Source organism: Cottoperca gobio, chromosome 8, assembly GCF_900634415.1.
Source record: "Cottoperca gobio chromosome 8, fCotGob3.1, whole genome shotgun sequence".
Classification (NCBI taxonomy): domain Eukaryota; kingdom Metazoa; phylum Chordata; class Actinopteri; order Perciformes; family Bovichtidae; genus Cottoperca; species Cottoperca gobio.
In genome coordinates, this window is record NC_041362.1 from 16,243,670 (window position 1) to 16,262,908 (window position 19,239).

The following is a 19,239-nucleotide window of genomic DNA, read 5'->3' on the forward strand; positions in this document are numbered from 1 at the left end:
TATATCCCTATATACATATATATATATATATATTATATATATATATATATATATATCTATATCTATATATCTATATATCTATCTATATATATATATATACTATATATATATGTATGTATATATATATATATATACATATATATATATATATATACATATATATATGATGAACATCAGATGACCAAACTTAGGTCATCTGATGTAAGGTTCATCTCCACCTAGCGTCTGCTACGACGTGTAAATCAAGGTTCACGTCAGATGGAGGCTACTAAAGCACATTTTTAGTAGCTATGTTAACAATGCTAAAGTTGTTTACACCTCAGTCAGACCGACACAAACGTGTATTCCAAATACACTCGATTTTAACCGTCAACTCCACCTTGTGTTGGGGCAGATATTAGAAACGGGTGTTTTACTGCCCTCTGGTGGTCAAAGTGTGAAACTGCAAGACACTACATTAATAAAGGCAACGTCATTGTAGACATGACAGCATACTAACACTTCCGGTTAAAACTTTCAAAATAGTGTGTCGAACTGAAGCAACTTGAAACAACGGAAATGAATCCATCTTAGTTAGTGGTCCATCGTCCCCCAGCGTCAACCCATAAGGAAACTACGACAAGCAAGGTGGAGATCCTATGAGAGGAAAGAGGCAGCTCAATGCGACATTTCAGAGCTGGGTTTACGTTAATTGTACTGATACGTAAGTCATTGGTGCTCCTGAAAAAGGTCGCTAGCACTATAGCATTGCTAGCTCTACGAACTGTTTCTCCCGTCAACTCTCCCCTTGCACGTCGTAGCGGTTGACAGAAGTTTACTTTTTAAATTAAAATATTTATTTTGTGGCCAATGTATTACCTCCTTTCTACTTACTTTAGTTTGTTTACCGTAACATTATCATTGTAGTATTCACCGGAAGTGTATTCTATGCAGTGACGCTCTTTGACGAGTTGCATGTGTTGTAGTTCCGCACTGTGACCACTGGAGGGCATTTGATGTTTTTGATAACCATGTCCACCCATACAGATAATCTGTAGGGAATATCTGTATTATTCCCAATGCCGAAAATGGAGTTGATGTTTCTAACTATAGCATCGAGATAACTATTAAAATAGTAGCCTAATTATAGTTTAATTTCTAATTCACAGTTTGGTTTGGTTGGTTTTTAGTATTTACAGGGAAAGCTATCATGTCAGCATTAACACTGACAAATGTAACTGTTAAAAGTCCTTTAATTTAATCTGTTGTGCTTCACATTATAAACAAAGTGAAATTTACATCGTACTACTTACCTTTAGTCTTCCAGGGCAGTGTGTGTGCCAAGACCATCTTCCTACATCTTCCATTAGCTCCAGGACTGTTCACCAACACCAGCACCCACAATGAGCATGGTGAGTTTATCTGTGAGTTTATTTCACTGCATATGAGCAGATTGTGGATTTGCAGCCTGTAATTTGTTGAATAAAAATGTCAAAGCCATAATGAGACAGCAATCTTTCCTTTTCTAGTTGAATAGTTTGAAACCCTGAACTTCATTATTGTGTTTCTCAGCAACTTGAATTGAAGAATTTGATTCTGAGAGCTGGAGATCAGCTGAAAGTAAAGGGGACAATTCTGCATGATGCTGAGAGGTAAGCAAACACATTACATTTGTTTTATATTACCTTCTCAACTGAATACAATAATATGGTGATATTTATGTAGATGCATTCTGGAAAAATGTGACTTTTATAAATAGCCTGGTGATTATATAATATTGAACCTGTGTGGCGTTCATTTTCTAATCTCTGATCCACTCAGATTCCAGATCGACCTCGGCTGTGGTGCAGACGACCTGGCACTGCACTTTAACCCTCGTTTCCAGGATGACACTGATGGAGCCGTTCTAATTTGCAACTCAAAGATTGCTGGTTGTTGGGGCGATGAGAAACGTGAAATACACAACCCCCTACAGAGAGGCACAGATGTCAAGGTGAGGGAAACTGAAGGAAGTGAAGATGTGTGCATTTTGGGTTGCCATGCAGGTAGTTTGGGTTTTGTCCGGAGAGATTGGAGATATGTCTCAGAGATGTTTTATGAAAAACAATGAGATCACTGTCTTAATTATCTTTTCTATTCTAGCTTGTGTTGAAGTTGGGTGGAGACATGTTTGAGGTGGAGCTTCCTGATGGACAGGAAGTTCAGTTTCCCAACCGTGACAACATGGACGTCATCAGTTACATCAAAATTGCAGGGGACTTCAAACTGACTTCCTTCAAGATCTGCTAAGAGACACAGCTGCTGTAACACATACATGCATGTCACGGTTATCAGTTTGGTTAAAGGTTCAATGTGTAATTGTGTGTAGCACAGACTGCTGTAACTTGTTCCCACTTGAAACCGCACTATTGTTTTTCTAAGGAACTTGAACTGAATTGCAATATCAGTCAAAATAATCGCAATTGAATATTTTTTCCAAATCGTTCAGTCCTAATATGAAGTTGTTATTTATATTATAACATGAGAGGTTAGACTGAACAGAGTTCTTCTCAAAGACTTGTGTTGTACATCACCTCTGGATATCAGAATCGTGAGGCCACAGCTTGATTTGATTTGATTTGATTTTGATTTGATTCTAAATAAAAACAACAAAACTCATACTTGTGTGGCTATACTGTATATAACAGATAAAGATAACACAGCTTAACACTTTGAATACTCCAGAAACATAAAGCATCCTTCATCAGTTATGTTTGAAATGTTGTTTAGCATGATTCTATTTGAAATGTAGAGATTGCCGTTGCAAACAGAAAACCTGTTGCGTCTAGTCAGGGTGAGATAAAGAGCAACTAAATATTCAGATGTAATGTCTGACTTTGTGGGGAAGACGCACATGAGACTGAAGAAGAATTTGTTACATTACAACTTATTCTTGAATATGATTCTTTGTTACAAACAGGTACATGTTTATCATCAGAGGCCTAATACTTCTCCAGGCTTTAATCCTCACGTGATTTCATTGCAGTTTAACAACAGTCAATCTTTTATATGCATTTACTTCATTATAACAGCTACAAGCACATGAGCATCTCAACACAACACAAACACAACGTGCAATAACTTCATCAGTCCTCTTTTAAAAAACAAACAACATATTTTGTTCTGATTTACCTTCATGGAAACCATTTTAATTTCCAGAAATCCCAACTTTGTGGATAACTAATTGACTAATTATAATTAATATAAATATATTAAACTTTTTATGACTCACAAGCTCCTCCGAAGTACTATTGTTCTTGTGCACTATTTAGTTTTAAGTGTTCAAATGTCACCTTAATTACATTTTTTAATGACCAGAAATTCAGATAATAATAACACAGTAAACTGATCCATCACTGTATGAGTTCATAAAGTGTTTGATTAATTAGCTTCATCCAAAAGAGTTTAATTTAATGGATCAGTATGTAGTATTTAGAGGGATATATTCACAAAAATGGAATATAATATTCATTGCTATATTTTTAGTAGTGTATAATCACCTGCAACTAAGAATCGTTATGTTTTATTATTTAGAAACACTTATGAATATAAGTTTGTAACAAAGTCTGGTACAACACTACCACTGAGGCCTAATGACACAATTGTTGTTGTTGGTCACTGTCTTCATAATAGGTGTCTATTGCAAAGTCATTAGGGGACGTTATTTGCAAAATTATTTTTGTTAAATATAAATATGCAAATCTGAACATGTTTTGATTACCAGACTGTCACGGTATGGTACAGGAGAAGGAGGCCGGCGGAGAGTCTGGGCTTGAGGTGGACGGAGAGACCGGGATCTCGAGGAACGCAGGGACTGGGGTCTTGAGAGGCGAGGGGAGCGCAGAGACTGGGGTCTCAAGAGGCGACGGGGCACTGGGGTCTCGAGAGGCGACGGGGCCCTGGGGTCTCGAGAGGCGACAGAGAGCACAAGAACTGGGGTCTCGAGAGGCGAGGGGAGCGCAGGGAATGGGGTCTCGAGAGGCGAGGGGAGCGCAGGGATGGGGGTCTCGAGAGGTCAGGGGAACGCAGGGGTCTCGAGAGGCGAGTGGAATGCAGGGGTCTCGAGAGGCTGATGAGGTGCGGCAACAGCAGGAACGGGGGTCTGCGGAGGTCCGGCAGCAGAAACGGGGGATCTGTCGCGGCCCGGCAGCAGGAATGTGAGTCTGGGAGCTGGAATGCCAGCGGCTTAAACGGCTGGATCTCCTCCTCAGAAGCCTGGATGTCCTCTGGACACAGAGAGGACCTCCCAGTGCCTGGTGAGTACCCAGGAATGGGTCAAGGGCTGGAGCAGGAAGTGGGGTCTGTCGTGGCCCGACAGCAGGAACAGGGTTCTGTCGCAGCCTGGCAGCAGGATCGGGGGTTTGTCGCGTCCCGGCAGCAGGATTGGGGGGCTGTCGCAGCCCGGCAGCAGGAACGGGGGGCTGTCGCGTCCCGGCAGCAGGATTGGCGGGCTGTCGCGGCCCGGCATCAGGATCGGGGGGCTGTCGCAGCATGGCCTCAGAAAACGAGATATCTCGCGGCACGGAAGTTGGCTGAGGACAAGGCGGACAAAGTGGAAATTTCAAAAATACTTGAAGCCACTTAGGCAGAAGACTCCTTAGCTTGGGCTTCTCGGCCATTTTCTCTTGAGCCACACTTAAAGCCACCTGTTGAGTCTATGAACAGGGGCTCTTTTCGACTCCCCATGGAGACACATGAGAGCGTTTGCGAGATTATATAGTTTGTCACCCAAAATCGCTGTTGGGTCCACACTCTAGTCGGATCGTTCTGTTATGGTATGGTACAGGAGAGGACCCAATTGTAGGATAACAGACGAGGTTTTAACAAAAAGCAAGCCTTTAATAAAACAAAACTGAATCAAAAATACAAAGTAACAAATAAAACTGAAAACACAAACCGACATGGGGTAGACACGAAGAGGCAGAGGAGGAGGCAACCACGTAACATGAATGACAATCCGACAAGGCGCACTGGGGGCAGACAGGGATACATACACCAAACGAGGGAACAAGACACAAGAGCAGGTTAAATGGACTCAGGAGAAACAAATTAACAATCAGAAAAGAAGGTAAAACACACAGACTACACATGACACAAGGGGGAGTGAACATTTCAAAATAAAACAGGAAACCAAAGTACAACCAGATCGTGACAGACACCCTCTCTGCAAAGCTGCATTCTTAATCAAACAGCCTTTTATTTGAAAGCAGTTCTCTAAAGTTTGATTAAACTTCTAACTCTTAAAAGTGTTATAACAACTAATCTAAATCTATATGTAAAAACTAATCTTTTGATGACTAAAATGTTCTACTTAAACAAGCTTAAAATGTTCATGGTTTTCTTTGACAAAGATGATACTAGTTAAGACTTAAAAGTAATTGAATTAGTGCTGTATGTGGCAGGTCTTACACAAGAGACACATCTGGTCTTCTCATAATGCTCATTAATAACAGAAGAGGCTTGAACTCCAAAGACCATTTCCATGTTCCATTTATTACACTAAAAGAAAATATCCAGATTTTTCTTTCCACAAAGGCTGATATTTCTGTATATTATGGATATCAACACACTGAAGCAATGACAGGAGTGAAATTAACCAACAAACAAAATAAATTCCAATATAGGCATAAAAAATAAATTAAAATCAATCAATTTGTTCTTTCATAATGTGTTAACTCCTCACAACTGTTTCCCTTTTTGTGGAAATCAACAAGTCTCAAATACAAGTTTCATGCATTTTCATAATCAACAACACTTGAGTAATTCAATCTCCGAACATGCACCTTGTGACTCATATTATCTGTTAGTCATGTTACATAAAGTCGAAAAACTGTTTACAAAAAGAAAACTTGTGTTGCATGTTATGATGCCTTTTATGAGATCTGTATCATAGAAAAAAGGTAAAAACAAATATTACAACCAATCATGGCTGCCATTTCTTATTTGAATGAATAAAATGATATACACAGTCTGACACGACTACTAGGTCGTCCTCAGACGGGCCCTCCATCGGTGCTTCCAGTCATCCCGATCCTCCATGCATCTCGCCAAGTCTCAGCACAACATCCTACACCTTTCTTTGCTTTTTGTAAACGTTAAACAACTGTAAAAAGAATTAATAAAAATATCTCTTAACTAATTTCACACTGACACTGATTCTCCCGTTAAATTCACAGGAATTTTCACAAACAAATTTAATGCAACAAAAACCGAAGACTAATTCTGATCTCTCTGATCCATTTTACAATGATCCTTTAATGGCTAACAAACACGTAATTTGTTATGACACGTGTTCTACTTTGCATCAGGCCATTTCTACTTTATGTTATGACACACACACACACACACACACACACACACACACACACACACACACACACACACACCATTTTGGAAAAGCGTTATCCTCAATATTGCTATTGTTCCACTCCTTCAATCGAACCAAAAACTCGTATTTCTTTCGATAGAGCTTGGTTGTTTCTGGCTCATCTGTACAATTCATCCAGACTTTCAATGGCTTTTTCTTTACTGTGGTCTCTCCAGTCACTGGGGATTGTTCCTCCGCCCTGGAATTTATATTCATAGTGGTCTTCCAGTTGCTTCTGAAATCTGCATACAAACCATTTCCAGTATGTCAGTTTAGACGCATCAGGAGTAATCTGCCATGAAGAATACTTCTTCCCAGCAGTGTGATACTGTTTGTAAGGATAACTCGTATCTGAACCATCACGGAAGAAATCTTCCATCACTTGCAACTAATGTTGTGCAGAAATCGCTGACCAGGTCCTTTGTGCCTCTAGTGTGCCATCCGATAATCCCAGACGGGCGATGGAAAGGGACAGTGTGTTTGTCAGGACTGTGATTTTCAATTGTGTTGATACAAACAGCTGCACAGAATGGACACTTTACCCAGCAGCAGTGACACAGCTGATCGATGAGGATTTGGTCAGGCTGCATCCTGAATTCCTCCATCTCATGCAGTGAGAGACTGTTCATCTCCTCTATGATGGGTTTAAGGCCTTTCTCTGTCTCTTCCTTAAGAAAGTCAAAATTGTTTATGTCACTGAAGTTTTCACAACAAATTGTGTCGAAGGTCAGCTCCTTTTCTAGCAAACTGGAAAATTCCTCCATCCACTTGTCTGCGACTCCCTTTTTTCCTTCCATCTTTTTTACTTTCTCTGTTGCAGTAAATAAAGCTTGACTCACAAGCTTATTGATGTCTTCAACATTTTTCTTGAGTACTTTCTGTACTTCATCTTTGTTTTCTGTGAAGATGTACTTATGTACTTTCTCTCTTATAAAAGTCTCTACTTGTTTCCTTGGGTTTAGGATGTAGGTGATAAAATCACTAAAGACCTCTTTCTCTGCGAGCCCCTTCAATACGTGTTTCTCCAAGTTCAGCCTGTTCTCCTTGAATGCTGGGAAACTGCCCCTTATCTTTCCAGCGAGATCAATGGCAGTCTCGTTACAGACGGCCTCAACAATGGAACTCTTCAGTTTCTCACAGATCAGTTCTCCAAGCACGACAGCAGATGAGTTTCCTTTGCAGAAGCTTCTGAAAAAGTTGTAATACTGCGTTTTCTTGCTTTCTACATAAGTGAGTGCGTTGTTGTTCTTTTTGAATGTCTTGTAGGACTCTGAAAGCCAAGTCCCTGCGCTGTCAAATACATACAGTAAGAGATCAACTGTAAACTCTTTCTTTAGAGCATATTTCTTCTTTGATTCAAAATCTATTACCCTTTCTTTTACATGTTTGGCCACTTCTTGCAAGTAAGTGGATCTGTAGCCTTCTGAAGCTACAGGTTTGCTCTTGATTTTATCAAGGGACTGTTTTTCAACATCTTCAACGAGGGATCTGATATGTTGCTGCTCTTCAGGCAGAACATACTCTTTGACGTAATTTCCTACTTTAGGTATTTTTTCTAACATATAGTCAAACATCTTTCTTAGATGTCCTCTACTGTCCCTTTTCTTCTCCTTATCTTGAAGTTGTTGGCCTGGTTGATCTTGGTGCTTTGTGAGAGATACATAATAATCGTAATTGCCAAGTTCTGAGAGTTTTTTGTACTTGCCAACTCTTTTGGATTCATTTATGAGAGACGGTTCAATACCAAGCTCCTGAAGGACTTCAAATTCATCTTCTTCCAAATTGATGTCCTCAATAGGTTTTGTATTTGCAGTTAGTTCCCTAACCCAGACCCTCCAGACCGAGTTGAACTGCTTTTCAAGTTCCTCTTCATCTTTTGCCTTGTCTTTTAACTGATGAGCGAGCTCTTTGCTCTTTTGTAGCAGCTTGTTCTCAAACTCTATCTTCTTATCATCAAGCTTTTTACAAGCAATCTTCTGCTCAATGACTTCATCCAATTTCCTTTTAACTCCTTTCACATGTTCATCAAGGAACTCCTTGATTTTGTTTTCAAATCGTCCTCGCCACTGAACCAACATTTCTTTGTCACTGTTATCATCAAAGTGTGTTGTCATTGCTTTTTCGATTTCTCCAAAGGTTTTGTTCATTTTCTTGTGAAGAAAACTTAGCTCAACCTTGTCACGTTTTCCACTTTTTATCTCTTTATAAAGCCCATTCTCAATGGTCAACATGTTGCTCCTCAGGTCCCAGGTCCAGTTCCCATACTGGACCTCAAGTTTTCTGTACACTGCAATTTCACGTGTGTTTTTGAAACTGAAAACAAAGTTTTCGTTCATCAGAGCTGTCCACAGGTCACAAATTGTGCTCCTGAACTGTGACAGAGTGATCCCAGCAGACTGTGAAGCTTTAGAGAGGATAAAGTTCTTCAGCTCTTGGACGCTCTCACTATAACCTGGATTTGGAGGAGCCATAGGTGGACTTCCCTCCCATAGTTGGGCAAAGTATTTCACATCTTTCTTCACATCAAAAGCAATGACGTCACTGAAGCACTGAGCTTCACAAACCTCCTCTTTGGCTGCTAGTTGGGCCATCTGGTCGAGTTTGTCTTGCAGCCGTCTCTTTCCATCCATGTTTTTCTCTGCAGCTGCAATATCTGTAACATTCTGGTGAACGAACACGCAACTTGGAGAAAGTTTAACTTTCTTCATTCTCATGAAAGCCTGAACAACAATCTGCAGAACATCTTGCATCTCAGCTGGATTCTCTCCAAAGATGTTTATCAGTGTCATGTTTCCCAGACCAACAACAAATGTTGCCAGTTCATTGTCGTGGTGAAGAGTGGCGTTACCTTCCAACTCAAGAGCACGCAGTCCTTCAGTGTCCACCACTAGAATGTAGTCAAACTGAAAGTCTTTCTGGATCTCCTCTGACACTTTGACCAGCTGCATGAAGGCCCCCCTGGTGCACCTGCCAGCACTCACTGCAAACTTTAACCCAAACATGGCATTTAGCATGGTTGATTTTCCACTGCTCTGTATACCTAAAACTGACAAAACAAAAACTTTCTTGTCGCCCAGTTTCTTGATGACTTCATCTAGAAGACTAGAGATCCACGTTAAAGGCACATGACCTGCATCCCCATCCAATAGCTCCATTGGGTGTCCTGATATCATCAGCTCTGCAGCCAGTTTAGGATATGTAGACCAGTCAGTCTTCTCAGTCATCTTTGCTTGTTTCTGCAGAGATGCATGGGCTTCATAGATCTGTCCCATTTCTCTAAACATGTGCTCCAAGCCAAAAGTAGCCGACTGTAGTTTTGCTGATATTTGATCAAGCTCTTTTTGTTTAATTTTCAGCTGATCAGATTTGTCATGCTTCTTCTTCAAAGCCAAGACCTCAGACCACACTTTATCATAACTTTGGAGAATTGAAGAAAGATCGTCCGTGGAGAGGGCATCTATTAAGATCTGACACCATTTGAGGAAATACTCTTTGTCTGTTGATGGCAAAGATGAGAGGCTTTCAATGAACAACTTCATCAGTTCACTAGAAGCAGTGCATTGATCTTTCCGTATTTGCTCTAATTTCTTTTCCTTTTGGGATTTCTCAATCTCTCCGTTGAGGTGATTCAGTTCTTTGTTTATTCTGCACCACTCATGCCACAGTTGGCCATGACAAGGCAGAAATGTGTCTTTGATCGTCGAAACGTCCTTTGTCTGAAGCAACTTCACTATTTTCATAGCAGCAGATTTTCCTTTTTGGCAGACTTTGTCATCTTCATCCACTCTGATTCCAGAGACCTTAGCCATGGTTTCAAGCTGGAAGGATTCATGTGGTCCAGACAAAATAGTTTCAATGATTTCTTTCAGTTCTACAGAAACCTCTGACTGGCTTCTGTCCTTTAGACCCATTTTGTATTTTCCATCTTTCATCTTAACCACACCTAAATTATTATCAGCAATGAGAATAATGAGAGGCTTCGGAGACTTGTAGAGGGCCGAGATAACTGCAGTACTTTTGCCACCTTTTTCCATAGTTGGTGCAAAAACAACATTGACTGAAGATTTTTCCGTCAGTATGTCACGCTGTTTTTCAATTGACAAAGCATCACCATGAAGATTACAGAAGGCAATACAGTCAGTGAAGGCATCGTTTGGTTTTCCAGCAGGGCAGTACCAGGCAATCTCTGCCACACCATCCATCAAATGGCGAGACTTGGTGCTACCTGGACAGTTTCTGTGGAAGAAGGTGCTGTGACGGTCGTTGATCAAAGTGTTCAGCAGCTGAGATTTAGACAGAGATAGTGAACCCAGGCGGAGAAATGACACCATAGGTGTCTCAGCTTTGCAGATGGGCATACTCTTGGTGACAATGTTTGAATTATCTTGGATTTCAGATATCTTCCATGTTTTGGTTATTTGTCTGAATGTCCACAGAGGACAGTCAATATCCATTGTGACTAGGTCAGGAACAAGCAAAGGTAAGGCGTACTGACATTGTGATAGCTTTGTAATCATGTTCTGTTTTAAAAAGCTGTCTGAGCAGTGAAATACTGCCATTTGAACATCCATTGGATGCACACGAGTCTTGAGTTTTGATTCATCAAAGTCTACACTGGTGCTGAAAAGGGCATCTAAGTCATCGTCGTCTGTCTCAGCAGTGTCTAACTCTGGAACAGGCTTTGACTGGCTCAGCTCAGCACTATCTTGTCTTACAGGAATATATCTGGCTCTGTAGTCTAACATCATCAATCTCTGGAGAAAAGCATGAGCGAGATCTTTCTCAGATGTTTCTTGGTCCTGATTCACAGGTGGATATATTTTTAAAAGTTCTGCCGGTGAAAACTTCTGTTGATGTTTGTCCTGAAGGTGAAGTCTGCCAAGCAGTGTTTCAGTTTCTCTTTGATATTGTTTCTTCCTGTTGATCTCTTCAGAAGTCTCCTCTGACTGCTGTAAATAAGTAAATAAACATGTACTGTATGTGGACAATGATGATGTTGTACAATGAGATATAAAGTAAACAGTCCTAAAGAACATGTGAAATAAATGTGGAGTTTCTTACCTTCTCCATGTTTCCACTCGTATCCATATCTAAACCTGCAGTAGAATAATGTATTATAACAGAGTCAGAGCAATGTACTTTATTTTTCTATTAAAAGGTATATTATGCAGCATTTTCCTGAAAAACAAATCGATAGACAAAAATAATCTCTCTCAAAAATCACTTGTGATAAGTTATAAGCTTAACTAGCTTTGTTCTTGATTTTCATTTATTGTAGTATTCATTCAAATGTTACCTTTCTCCTTGGTTGCAGACTGTACAGGCTTGATTTCAGATTCTCCTCCTACTGTGGCGTTGTCATCATTCTTTGAGTGTTTAACATCACAAGGTTTATTTACTGGATCACACTAAGAAAAACAAATTATTTCATTTAACATTAGTTAACCAGGTTAGAATCATTGAGATTAAGAACATGATGATAAACAACACACAAAAGTTGACCAATTCAGAGAACAAAAGAAAAACAAGGGTAAACATTATGCACAAACTGAATGCTAGCAGGTTTATATGCGCGAGAAGTAAACTCTTCTGCAAGTGTATTTAACATTAATCCATGTGTCCAACCAGATGTTCAGTGGAGTAAAACTACCGTTCCAAGTCTAAACTAAAAACAGCTCCAAATTTCAGCTAAAACTGGACCTGAAAAATTATTACTGAGGACCAAAAGAGCTCACCTTTACTTCTCCTTTAGCTGCATTCTCCTCCAGCTCGTCTACTGCAGGGTAATGTAAAACAAACAAACAAGCAGATTGTAGGAACAAGCATAAACAAAATTGGTTTTGTCAGGTAACCATTAAAGAAATTGTTTATTTGCAAATTAAGATTTATAACACATTATCTAATTTCCATATTTGTAATTTATTTTGGACCAAAAGTATTAAAATCCTTTGTTAGTGTTCTGATCAGAAAATCATACTGTTGTTTATTTTTGAAGAAGATATCTGTGTCTTTAGGAGAGGTGGTCAGCCAATGTGTGTTAACTTTGAGGGACCCGGTTTCCTGAATGTTGGTCGCTCTGGTTAGTCAAACCATGTTCTAACACTCCCATATGGGTTAACATGTAGGAAAAATGTGTTCAAATCAAAATGTGTGAGTTCAGAAAGTGATGGATTTTTTTGATGGAATTCCCCAGAAAACAGCTGAAAACATTGTGATGAGAGCTCTGCAGACAGACAGCTAAACAATGAGATGAAACTCACTGTAAAGCTCTGCAGAGCCAAAGCGAGCAGCAGATTTGTGTGACAATTCTTGGTCATGACTATGAGCGACACCTTTTACATTGTCACTTGATACATAGCTGTTCCTGTGCACTTAATCTTTATGAAGCAGTGTTGGTGTAATCTGTGAATGCCAACATTGCAATCGTACCTGTTTGATTTGGCTGAAACACTGAGGAATCCATCATTTCTTCTTTGTGATCCATGTGTTCTTTCGGCCCTTTATTTTCATCACACATCAGTCCGCTGTAGCGGTGGGGATCATTTTCAGAGACCATGACATCTACTTTGTCCAGCAGAGCTATTATCTCTCTTTCATCCATCATACTTCTTGTACATGTGTGGTATCTTTTTTCATCAAAACTGCTGTTGGCTCTCAGGTCTGTCAATACACTTTCACATTTTTCATCTGACTCATGAGTCACAACTGTCATTAAAAGAGCAAGTGATTCTTTCCCAAAAGCTTTTTCGAACCACTGCACTGAACTGTCACGGATGCTATGCAGACCAATCGGCATCAGTAAGAGAAAGGCATGAATTTCCTGATTTAATGGGAATTTGTCAATGTTTTGTAGACCAAGCATGTTAACGACAGAGATGTGCCGACCACACAAATCATACAGCCTGGTTGAAAACTGTTCCACACTTGTTTGCTCATCAATTAAGATGTTTTTTGATCCAATCTCAATAGAATTTGTGTCACCAATTAACACCAGTGTGAGTTCAGGTATCACTGAAACAAAATAAGCAAAGAATAACGTCACCATGTTATACTGCAGAACAAGAAACATTCGAAGCACTGAAAGTTCTGTTTTACATTTTGCTGAAAGGTAATACATGATGTGATATTGTATATCTCACATTCTTTATTATGTGTTGAAACCCTCTGAGAGGTTGAACTCGTGTCCTCCGGTGTGTTTTCAGTGATGACCTTTTCAATGTCATGATCTTCTCCTGATGAAGGCTCGTCGCCTTTCATCGTAGGAATCAGAGATTAGTTTAAATAGTGTTAACAGTGTTTGAAAATCTATCAAATCTGTACAATCAATTGATAATTAAAATATTACCTTTCTTATTTGACGCAGATGGTTCAACAAATGTGATGACGGACTCTCCTCCTGTGCTTTCATCATTCTTCTCGCAGTGTTTTCCTTCACCAGGTTCATTCAGCGGATCACACTGAGAAAATATATGATTTTATAAAACAATACTTAGTGAGACCAGTTAATATTACGATGTGTTTCAAGATCTTGAGAAAAGAAGTGTGTTTTTGACCCAAAAACAAGAAAATTTAAAACTTGAAGATAAAAAACATACGGTTTGCCCCAATTGAGAAAACAATACAAACATAAAACCAAAGCAAGGTAAAACAATATACATTATAAAATGCAAGTTGGTAGTAAATAAGTAGAAAGGTAGAAAAGTAATAGGAAAACAGGTACTCTTTGAGAACAAATGTAATGTATAGTTTAGTATATTAATAACGACTAATAAAGGTGAAGAAACTTACTTTTACCTTGGTTCCAGCTGCACTCGCCTCTAACTGCTCCACTGCAGGGTCATGTTGGAATATCCAAAAACATAATAATATTTAATATATTTATAATTGTCCTAGGTTTATTAAAGTTTATTTTAAGACTTTTAAATTACCCTTTTCATTTGTTCCAGACGGTATTATAGATTTGACTTCAGACTCTCTTCCAGCTGCTGTATTGTCATGTTTCTCCATCTCCTTTTTATCTGTTCTTCATGCTTTAAAGAGTCGAAAGGACAAGTCGGTTAGAAAAATTCTAAGTAATATAAGTATATCAGTATTGAATAAAGATTATGAAAGTCAAATCAATCTTTTTGAAAAATGACTACATCTTTACAATATCTGATTTGGTGAAAGTCCTGAATATTTCACTGCAGGTGAAATGTTGCAAATATTGCATTGTTTAAAAAATGTACCGTAAACTTTGAGATTTGTTGATGTCCAAACATCTCACATCGTGTCTGCCGCTTTGCCAGTAAATATGTTTGATGGCCAAATGGTACTGGCATGATTGCCAGAGTACCCGTCACGTCTTAGGGGGCAGATGGTGTAAACCCCTTATGCCTCAACACAGCTCACCAACCCAAAGGCCCTTTTAAAAGTCACTAACTCAAAAGTAACTAAAACTAAATAATCTGGCCATAGTCAGCACATGTTCTGCAGAGTGACTGTCCTGTTGAATATATAAAACAGGAAAAGCACTTCAGATGAGGGAGAGTTCCACTGGCATTGTGTGTTGTGCTGCTTTTAAGATAATTGTCAGAAATGTGTTACAGTGTTGGTAACCTCATCTAAACAGACAAAGGGCTAGACCCCGTAGGAAGTAACGTGATGACGTCGAGCGCCAGGCGTGGACACGCTTGCGCGCCGACTATGGCGAAGACAATAACATACAACAGAATGGATTATGCTACTGTAACTTGTAAACGTGGCCAGTCTGTGAAACCCGAGAGACAGCGAACTGCTTTATTGCGGTCTGTGGATTGAGTGAATCAGACAATAGCCCACAGCTGTGACTAATATTTTCTATGCTCTTTTATGCAATAATAAATACTTATTAAGAAATAAGTTTATTAGATTGATTATCGTTTTGGAGCTCCGGAACCCAACCCAACAAAGTTGTCCTCACAACTCTTGAATTTTGATCTTACATTTAGGAAATAAAATTAATCAAACTACAGTTCTTATTTTGTTCGAAGTAAGCAGACTCACCTTTGTGTTTTAAAAGCTCTGCCAGGTCTGTGTAGATGTTCCGCCTTGTTACAAATTCTTCCAAATACCAGAAAGATAAGCTGCAGGTCTGCCCCGAACAAACACCTCCTGAACGCCGTTATAAAGACGTGATGTGAAGAACCGAGGAGTTCAGCGTTTGCATTCGTTTTATACCAGTGAGGACAGAAATAGAAAGTGAAACTAGAACATCTCTAACACGTGATTTCCCCGAAACCTGATAACAACGATGCTGAAGCACTAAGTTAACCAATATGGAAACACAGTAGCAAAACACTTATGGCTGATTCTTCAACTACGGACCATTTTGGTCTGGAACTTCTTAGAAACATTTTAATGTATTTAGAGAAATGTTTCAATATGTTTATATTTCTACTTCCGGTGTATTAAAACTTCCTGATAGTGGCTATGCTGAATTTCTTTGAATAATATACAATTGTTGTGATTTTATTAAAACAGTCAGAGGAAATCATCATTTCCATCATACCACAAAAATATGAATTAATAGTACTTATAACTGCACAGTTTTCCAAACTACAAAACATTTTTAATGTTATTATGTCAATTTGTATGCATTTTAGTTAAAAATGTGTTGTGATGGGGATGACTGCATGTGTTGGAAATGACAGGTCACAAAAACATTTTTGAACAATGTTCAGTTTTATTGTCCCCGACACAAAAAAACACAATTTTTTAAGGGAAGAACTTTATCATCTAAACTTTAACCTTTTAAGCAGATAAAATAATTTGTCAGAAAATAGCTGGAAAGTGCTGAAACCTACAAGCAAGTTGCAAATGTTGCAAAAAGTCCCTGATTAATTCTCTTTGGTTCCTTGTCTGTGATTAGTAATTGCAGATATATTTTTGGACCTCACTCTATCAGCTACCCCAATGACATTATATTTAATATACATTATTTTCACTGATATAAGCCATAACACTCAAATAGTCTTTTCCATCACAATAATCAAAGTGATGGAAATTACATTTGTCACATTTTAAAGAAAATCTCATGATGTGTTAGCATGATAATGTCTGCTTTAGAGCTAGCATTAAATAAACACAAAATAGACAATACCAAATGTTGTTTTTCTTATTACTTCTACATTTAAAGGATATATAAGCGATTTGGAAATGACAGCCAATAAACATATTTTCGATTGACCAAATATTTAACTTGATTCTATCTTGTATCACTTCCCTTCATGGAGCTGTCTTTGTGCTGCAGCCATGTGCTCTCCTGTCACATGACTATGGCTGTGATCACCAAGTTTAAAAACTTTTTAAAAAATCACCAAATTCACATTTTGCATGGTGTGATGGAAATGACAGGGACCCCAAGGGACACGTGTTCTTTTTATTAAATAAAATACATAACATACTAATATATCTTACAACACATGATACATTTAATTAAAATGGCCATTTATGTGTCATTTGCACATACAATTAATATTAGGTCAATATTAAATCAAAAATTTAGCAGGTTTGAATATCCAGAATCAGGCACAGGGACAAGAGATATACAGCAAGAACAACACATAAAAGGTCACTTTTATGTAATAAAAATAATGACTGGTCTACGATTTAATTTGTGTATGTTCCTTTTGGTACAAAAATAAAAAATAGGAAATGTGTTTTTGTTTTTCTTATTTCTGCCAGGGACACAAAAATGACGATAGTTGAAGAATCACCCTTATATTAAGTTATAGTGGTAGATGAGAGGAGTCCCTGTTATTAATAAACCAACAGAGAATAATGACCTGAATCAGCAGTTTTCCTCAGCAGAATGTTTCAGTTTATTGCATCAGATAGTGCAGAGAGAGGGGAAGGTCCAGGGTAAAGGTCAGTAATCAAACATCCTGCAGAAACTGAGAGAGATTGACAGAGGTGTTTACTGTTCTGGTAAACATTAATACGCTTCTAGTATATTGTCCTACCTCAGGGCTATTCAACTTCATTAGCAAGTGGGCCGAATAGGAAAATCACTGGGGGTTTGTGGGCCACACAATACTTTGTCAATGAATCACTACAAATACATATATACACACACATATATATAATATATATATATATATATATATATATATATATATATATATATATATATATATATATATATATATATATATATGATCATGATCAACAGTGTCGAAAGCAGCACTGAGGTCTAACAAGACAAGAACAGAGACAAGTCCTTTGTCTGATGCCATTAGAAGGTCATTGGTAACTTTCACAAGTGCCGTCTCTGTGCTATGATGAACTCTAAATCCAGATTGAAAAACCTCAAATAAACTATTATGATGTAAAAAGTCACACAACTGTTTTGCGACTGCTTTCTCAAGGATTTTAGCAAGAAAGGGAAGGTTAGATATCGGCCTATAGTTGGCTAAAACCTCTGGATCAAGACTAGGCTTTTTAAGAAGTGGTTTTATTACAGCTACAGGATTATTACAGGATTTTGGTACGTAGCCAGATAATAGAGACAGGTTGATCATATTTAATAACGAGGTGTTAATTAAGGGTAAAACTTCTTTAAACAGTTTAGTTGGAATCGGGTCTAAAAGACACACACATATATATATAAATACATATATATATATATATATATATATATATATATATATATATATATATATATATATATATATATATATATACACATATATACACACATATATATGTATATATATATGTGTATATACCAGAGGGTGGTCACAATCCGGAACTGCAGCATTTTAATTTAGTCAAACTCTCGTAAATAAAGACATGATACGACACTAACTCTTCCAGTGACTAAATTGAGGTTATCCAAAAAAAAAAAACAGAAATGTTTAAAATCATGTTTATCATAAAATAAATGTTGTTGAGCCTTTACTACGAGCAAGCAAGGTGATCATCACGTGATCGACGCGCGTACTCGAGCTGGCACTGCGACTGCGAGGGAGCTTCTTCAATAGTACTGTTATTCTTACAGTAGTTATAAGTCATTTTTGCACAGTTAACAGTATTTGATTCCCTTGCAACCAACAAGAATCCTGGCTCCGACAGACCAGTTAGATGAGTCCTCTCGCTTTAGGAAAGTACTCCTAATATCAATCTGTACAAAAGACACCTGTCTCAACTTGTTACCTGTATAAAGACACCTGTCCACAGAATCAATCAATCAGACTCCAACCTCTCCACCATGGGCAAGACCAAAGAGCTGTCTAAGGACATCAGGGATGAGACTGTAGACCTGCACAAGGCTGGAATGGGCTATAAGACCATCAGCAAGCAGCTGGTGAGAAGGAAACAACTGTTGGTGCAATTAATCGAAACTGGAAGAAACACAAAATGACCATCAATCGCCTAAAATGATAGACTGTTCAATTCTTTGTAAGTGGGCAAACTTACAAAATCGGCAAGGGATCAAATAATTATTTCCTTCACTGTACATGCATGTTGCGGTTATCACTTTGGTTAAAGACGAGACTTTGAGACTTGGTTAGTTATTGTAAGAAATATTAATCATTAAGAGATGTAGATCTTTGGTGAATTGGAAATGTTTCTTTATTTAAAAATGTCCTGTGCACAAGAATATAACATTTTAAAATTCAAATGATCTTGTTTTATTTTTATTTGAAGGGTTGTAGCTTAATTCTGGGTTTTGAAAAAATATTTCCCAGAAACATTAACACTAACTTTACCTTCAGTGTAGTCGAGAGAGCATTAAGATAACATATCACATTCAAAGATAGTAACAGCCTACTGAGATGACTTAACCTCAAGTCATCGCAGTAGGCTGCCTTGATATTATCTGTGACAGAACA

General features: G+C 38.3%; 4 protein-coding genes across 6 annotated transcripts in view; 1 reads left to right on the forward strand and 3 right to left on the reverse strand.

Moving 5' to 3' along the window:
• Window positions 1-19,239, reverse strand: part of pick1 (protein interacting with prkca 1) — an 88,212-nt gene that overhangs the window by 8,172 nt on the left and 60,801 nt on the right. Inside the window, exon 1 of one of the 2 annotated variants that reach the window (XM_029437812.1) lies at window positions 874-958. The exons of the other annotated variant lie outside the window; for it this stretch is intronic. The gene's annotated coding sequence lies outside the window, so the exon portion shown is untranslated. Of the gene's footprint in view, window positions 1-873; window positions 959-19,239 lie in introns of those variants that run through there. 2 annotated transcript variants of the gene reach the window in all.
• Window positions 501-2,450, forward strand: LOC115012276 (galectin-2-like). 2 transcript variants are annotated; one of them, XM_029437823.1, is made up of 5 exons: window positions 501-627; window positions 1,299-1,391; window positions 1,552-1,631; window positions 1,801-1,972; window positions 2,122-2,450. In XM_029437823.1, the coding sequence occupies exons 2-5, from the start codon at window positions 1,383-1,385 to the stop codon at window positions 2,266-2,268; spliced, it is 408 nt and encodes a 135-aa protein (XP_029293683.1). In that variant the 5' UTR covers window positions 501-627; window positions 1,299-1,382; the 3' UTR covers window positions 2,269-2,450. The 2 variants fall into 2 exon arrangements, with proteins under 2 accessions (XP_029293683.1, XP_029293684.1); XM_029437824.1 differs by having other exon boundaries at window positions 535-703.
• Window positions 3,747-4,704, reverse strand: LOC115011819 (repetitive proline-rich cell wall protein 2-like). The gene is made up of 3 exons (XM_029437048.1): window positions 4,655-4,704; window positions 4,234-4,550; window positions 3,747-4,087 (listed from the first exon to the last, which is right to left on the reverse strand). The coding sequence occupies exons 1-3, from the start codon at window positions 4,702-4,704 to the stop codon at window positions 3,747-3,749; spliced, it is 708 nt and encodes a 235-aa protein (XP_029292908.1).
• On the reverse strand, window positions 5,492-15,570 carry LOC115012258 (interferon-induced very large GTPase 1-like). Its single transcript, XM_029437781.1, is given in 11 exon segments — window positions 5,492-6,747; window positions 6,749-11,334; window positions 11,447-11,481; window positions 11,682-11,793; window positions 12,121-12,161; window positions 12,815-13,396; window positions 13,525-13,635; window positions 13,731-13,842; window positions 14,180-14,214; window positions 14,314-14,415; window positions 15,410-15,570. Coding segments are annotated over 10 exon segments (5,937 nt in total). The 5' UTR covers window positions 14,393-14,415; window positions 15,410-15,570; the 3' UTR covers window positions 5,492-6,503.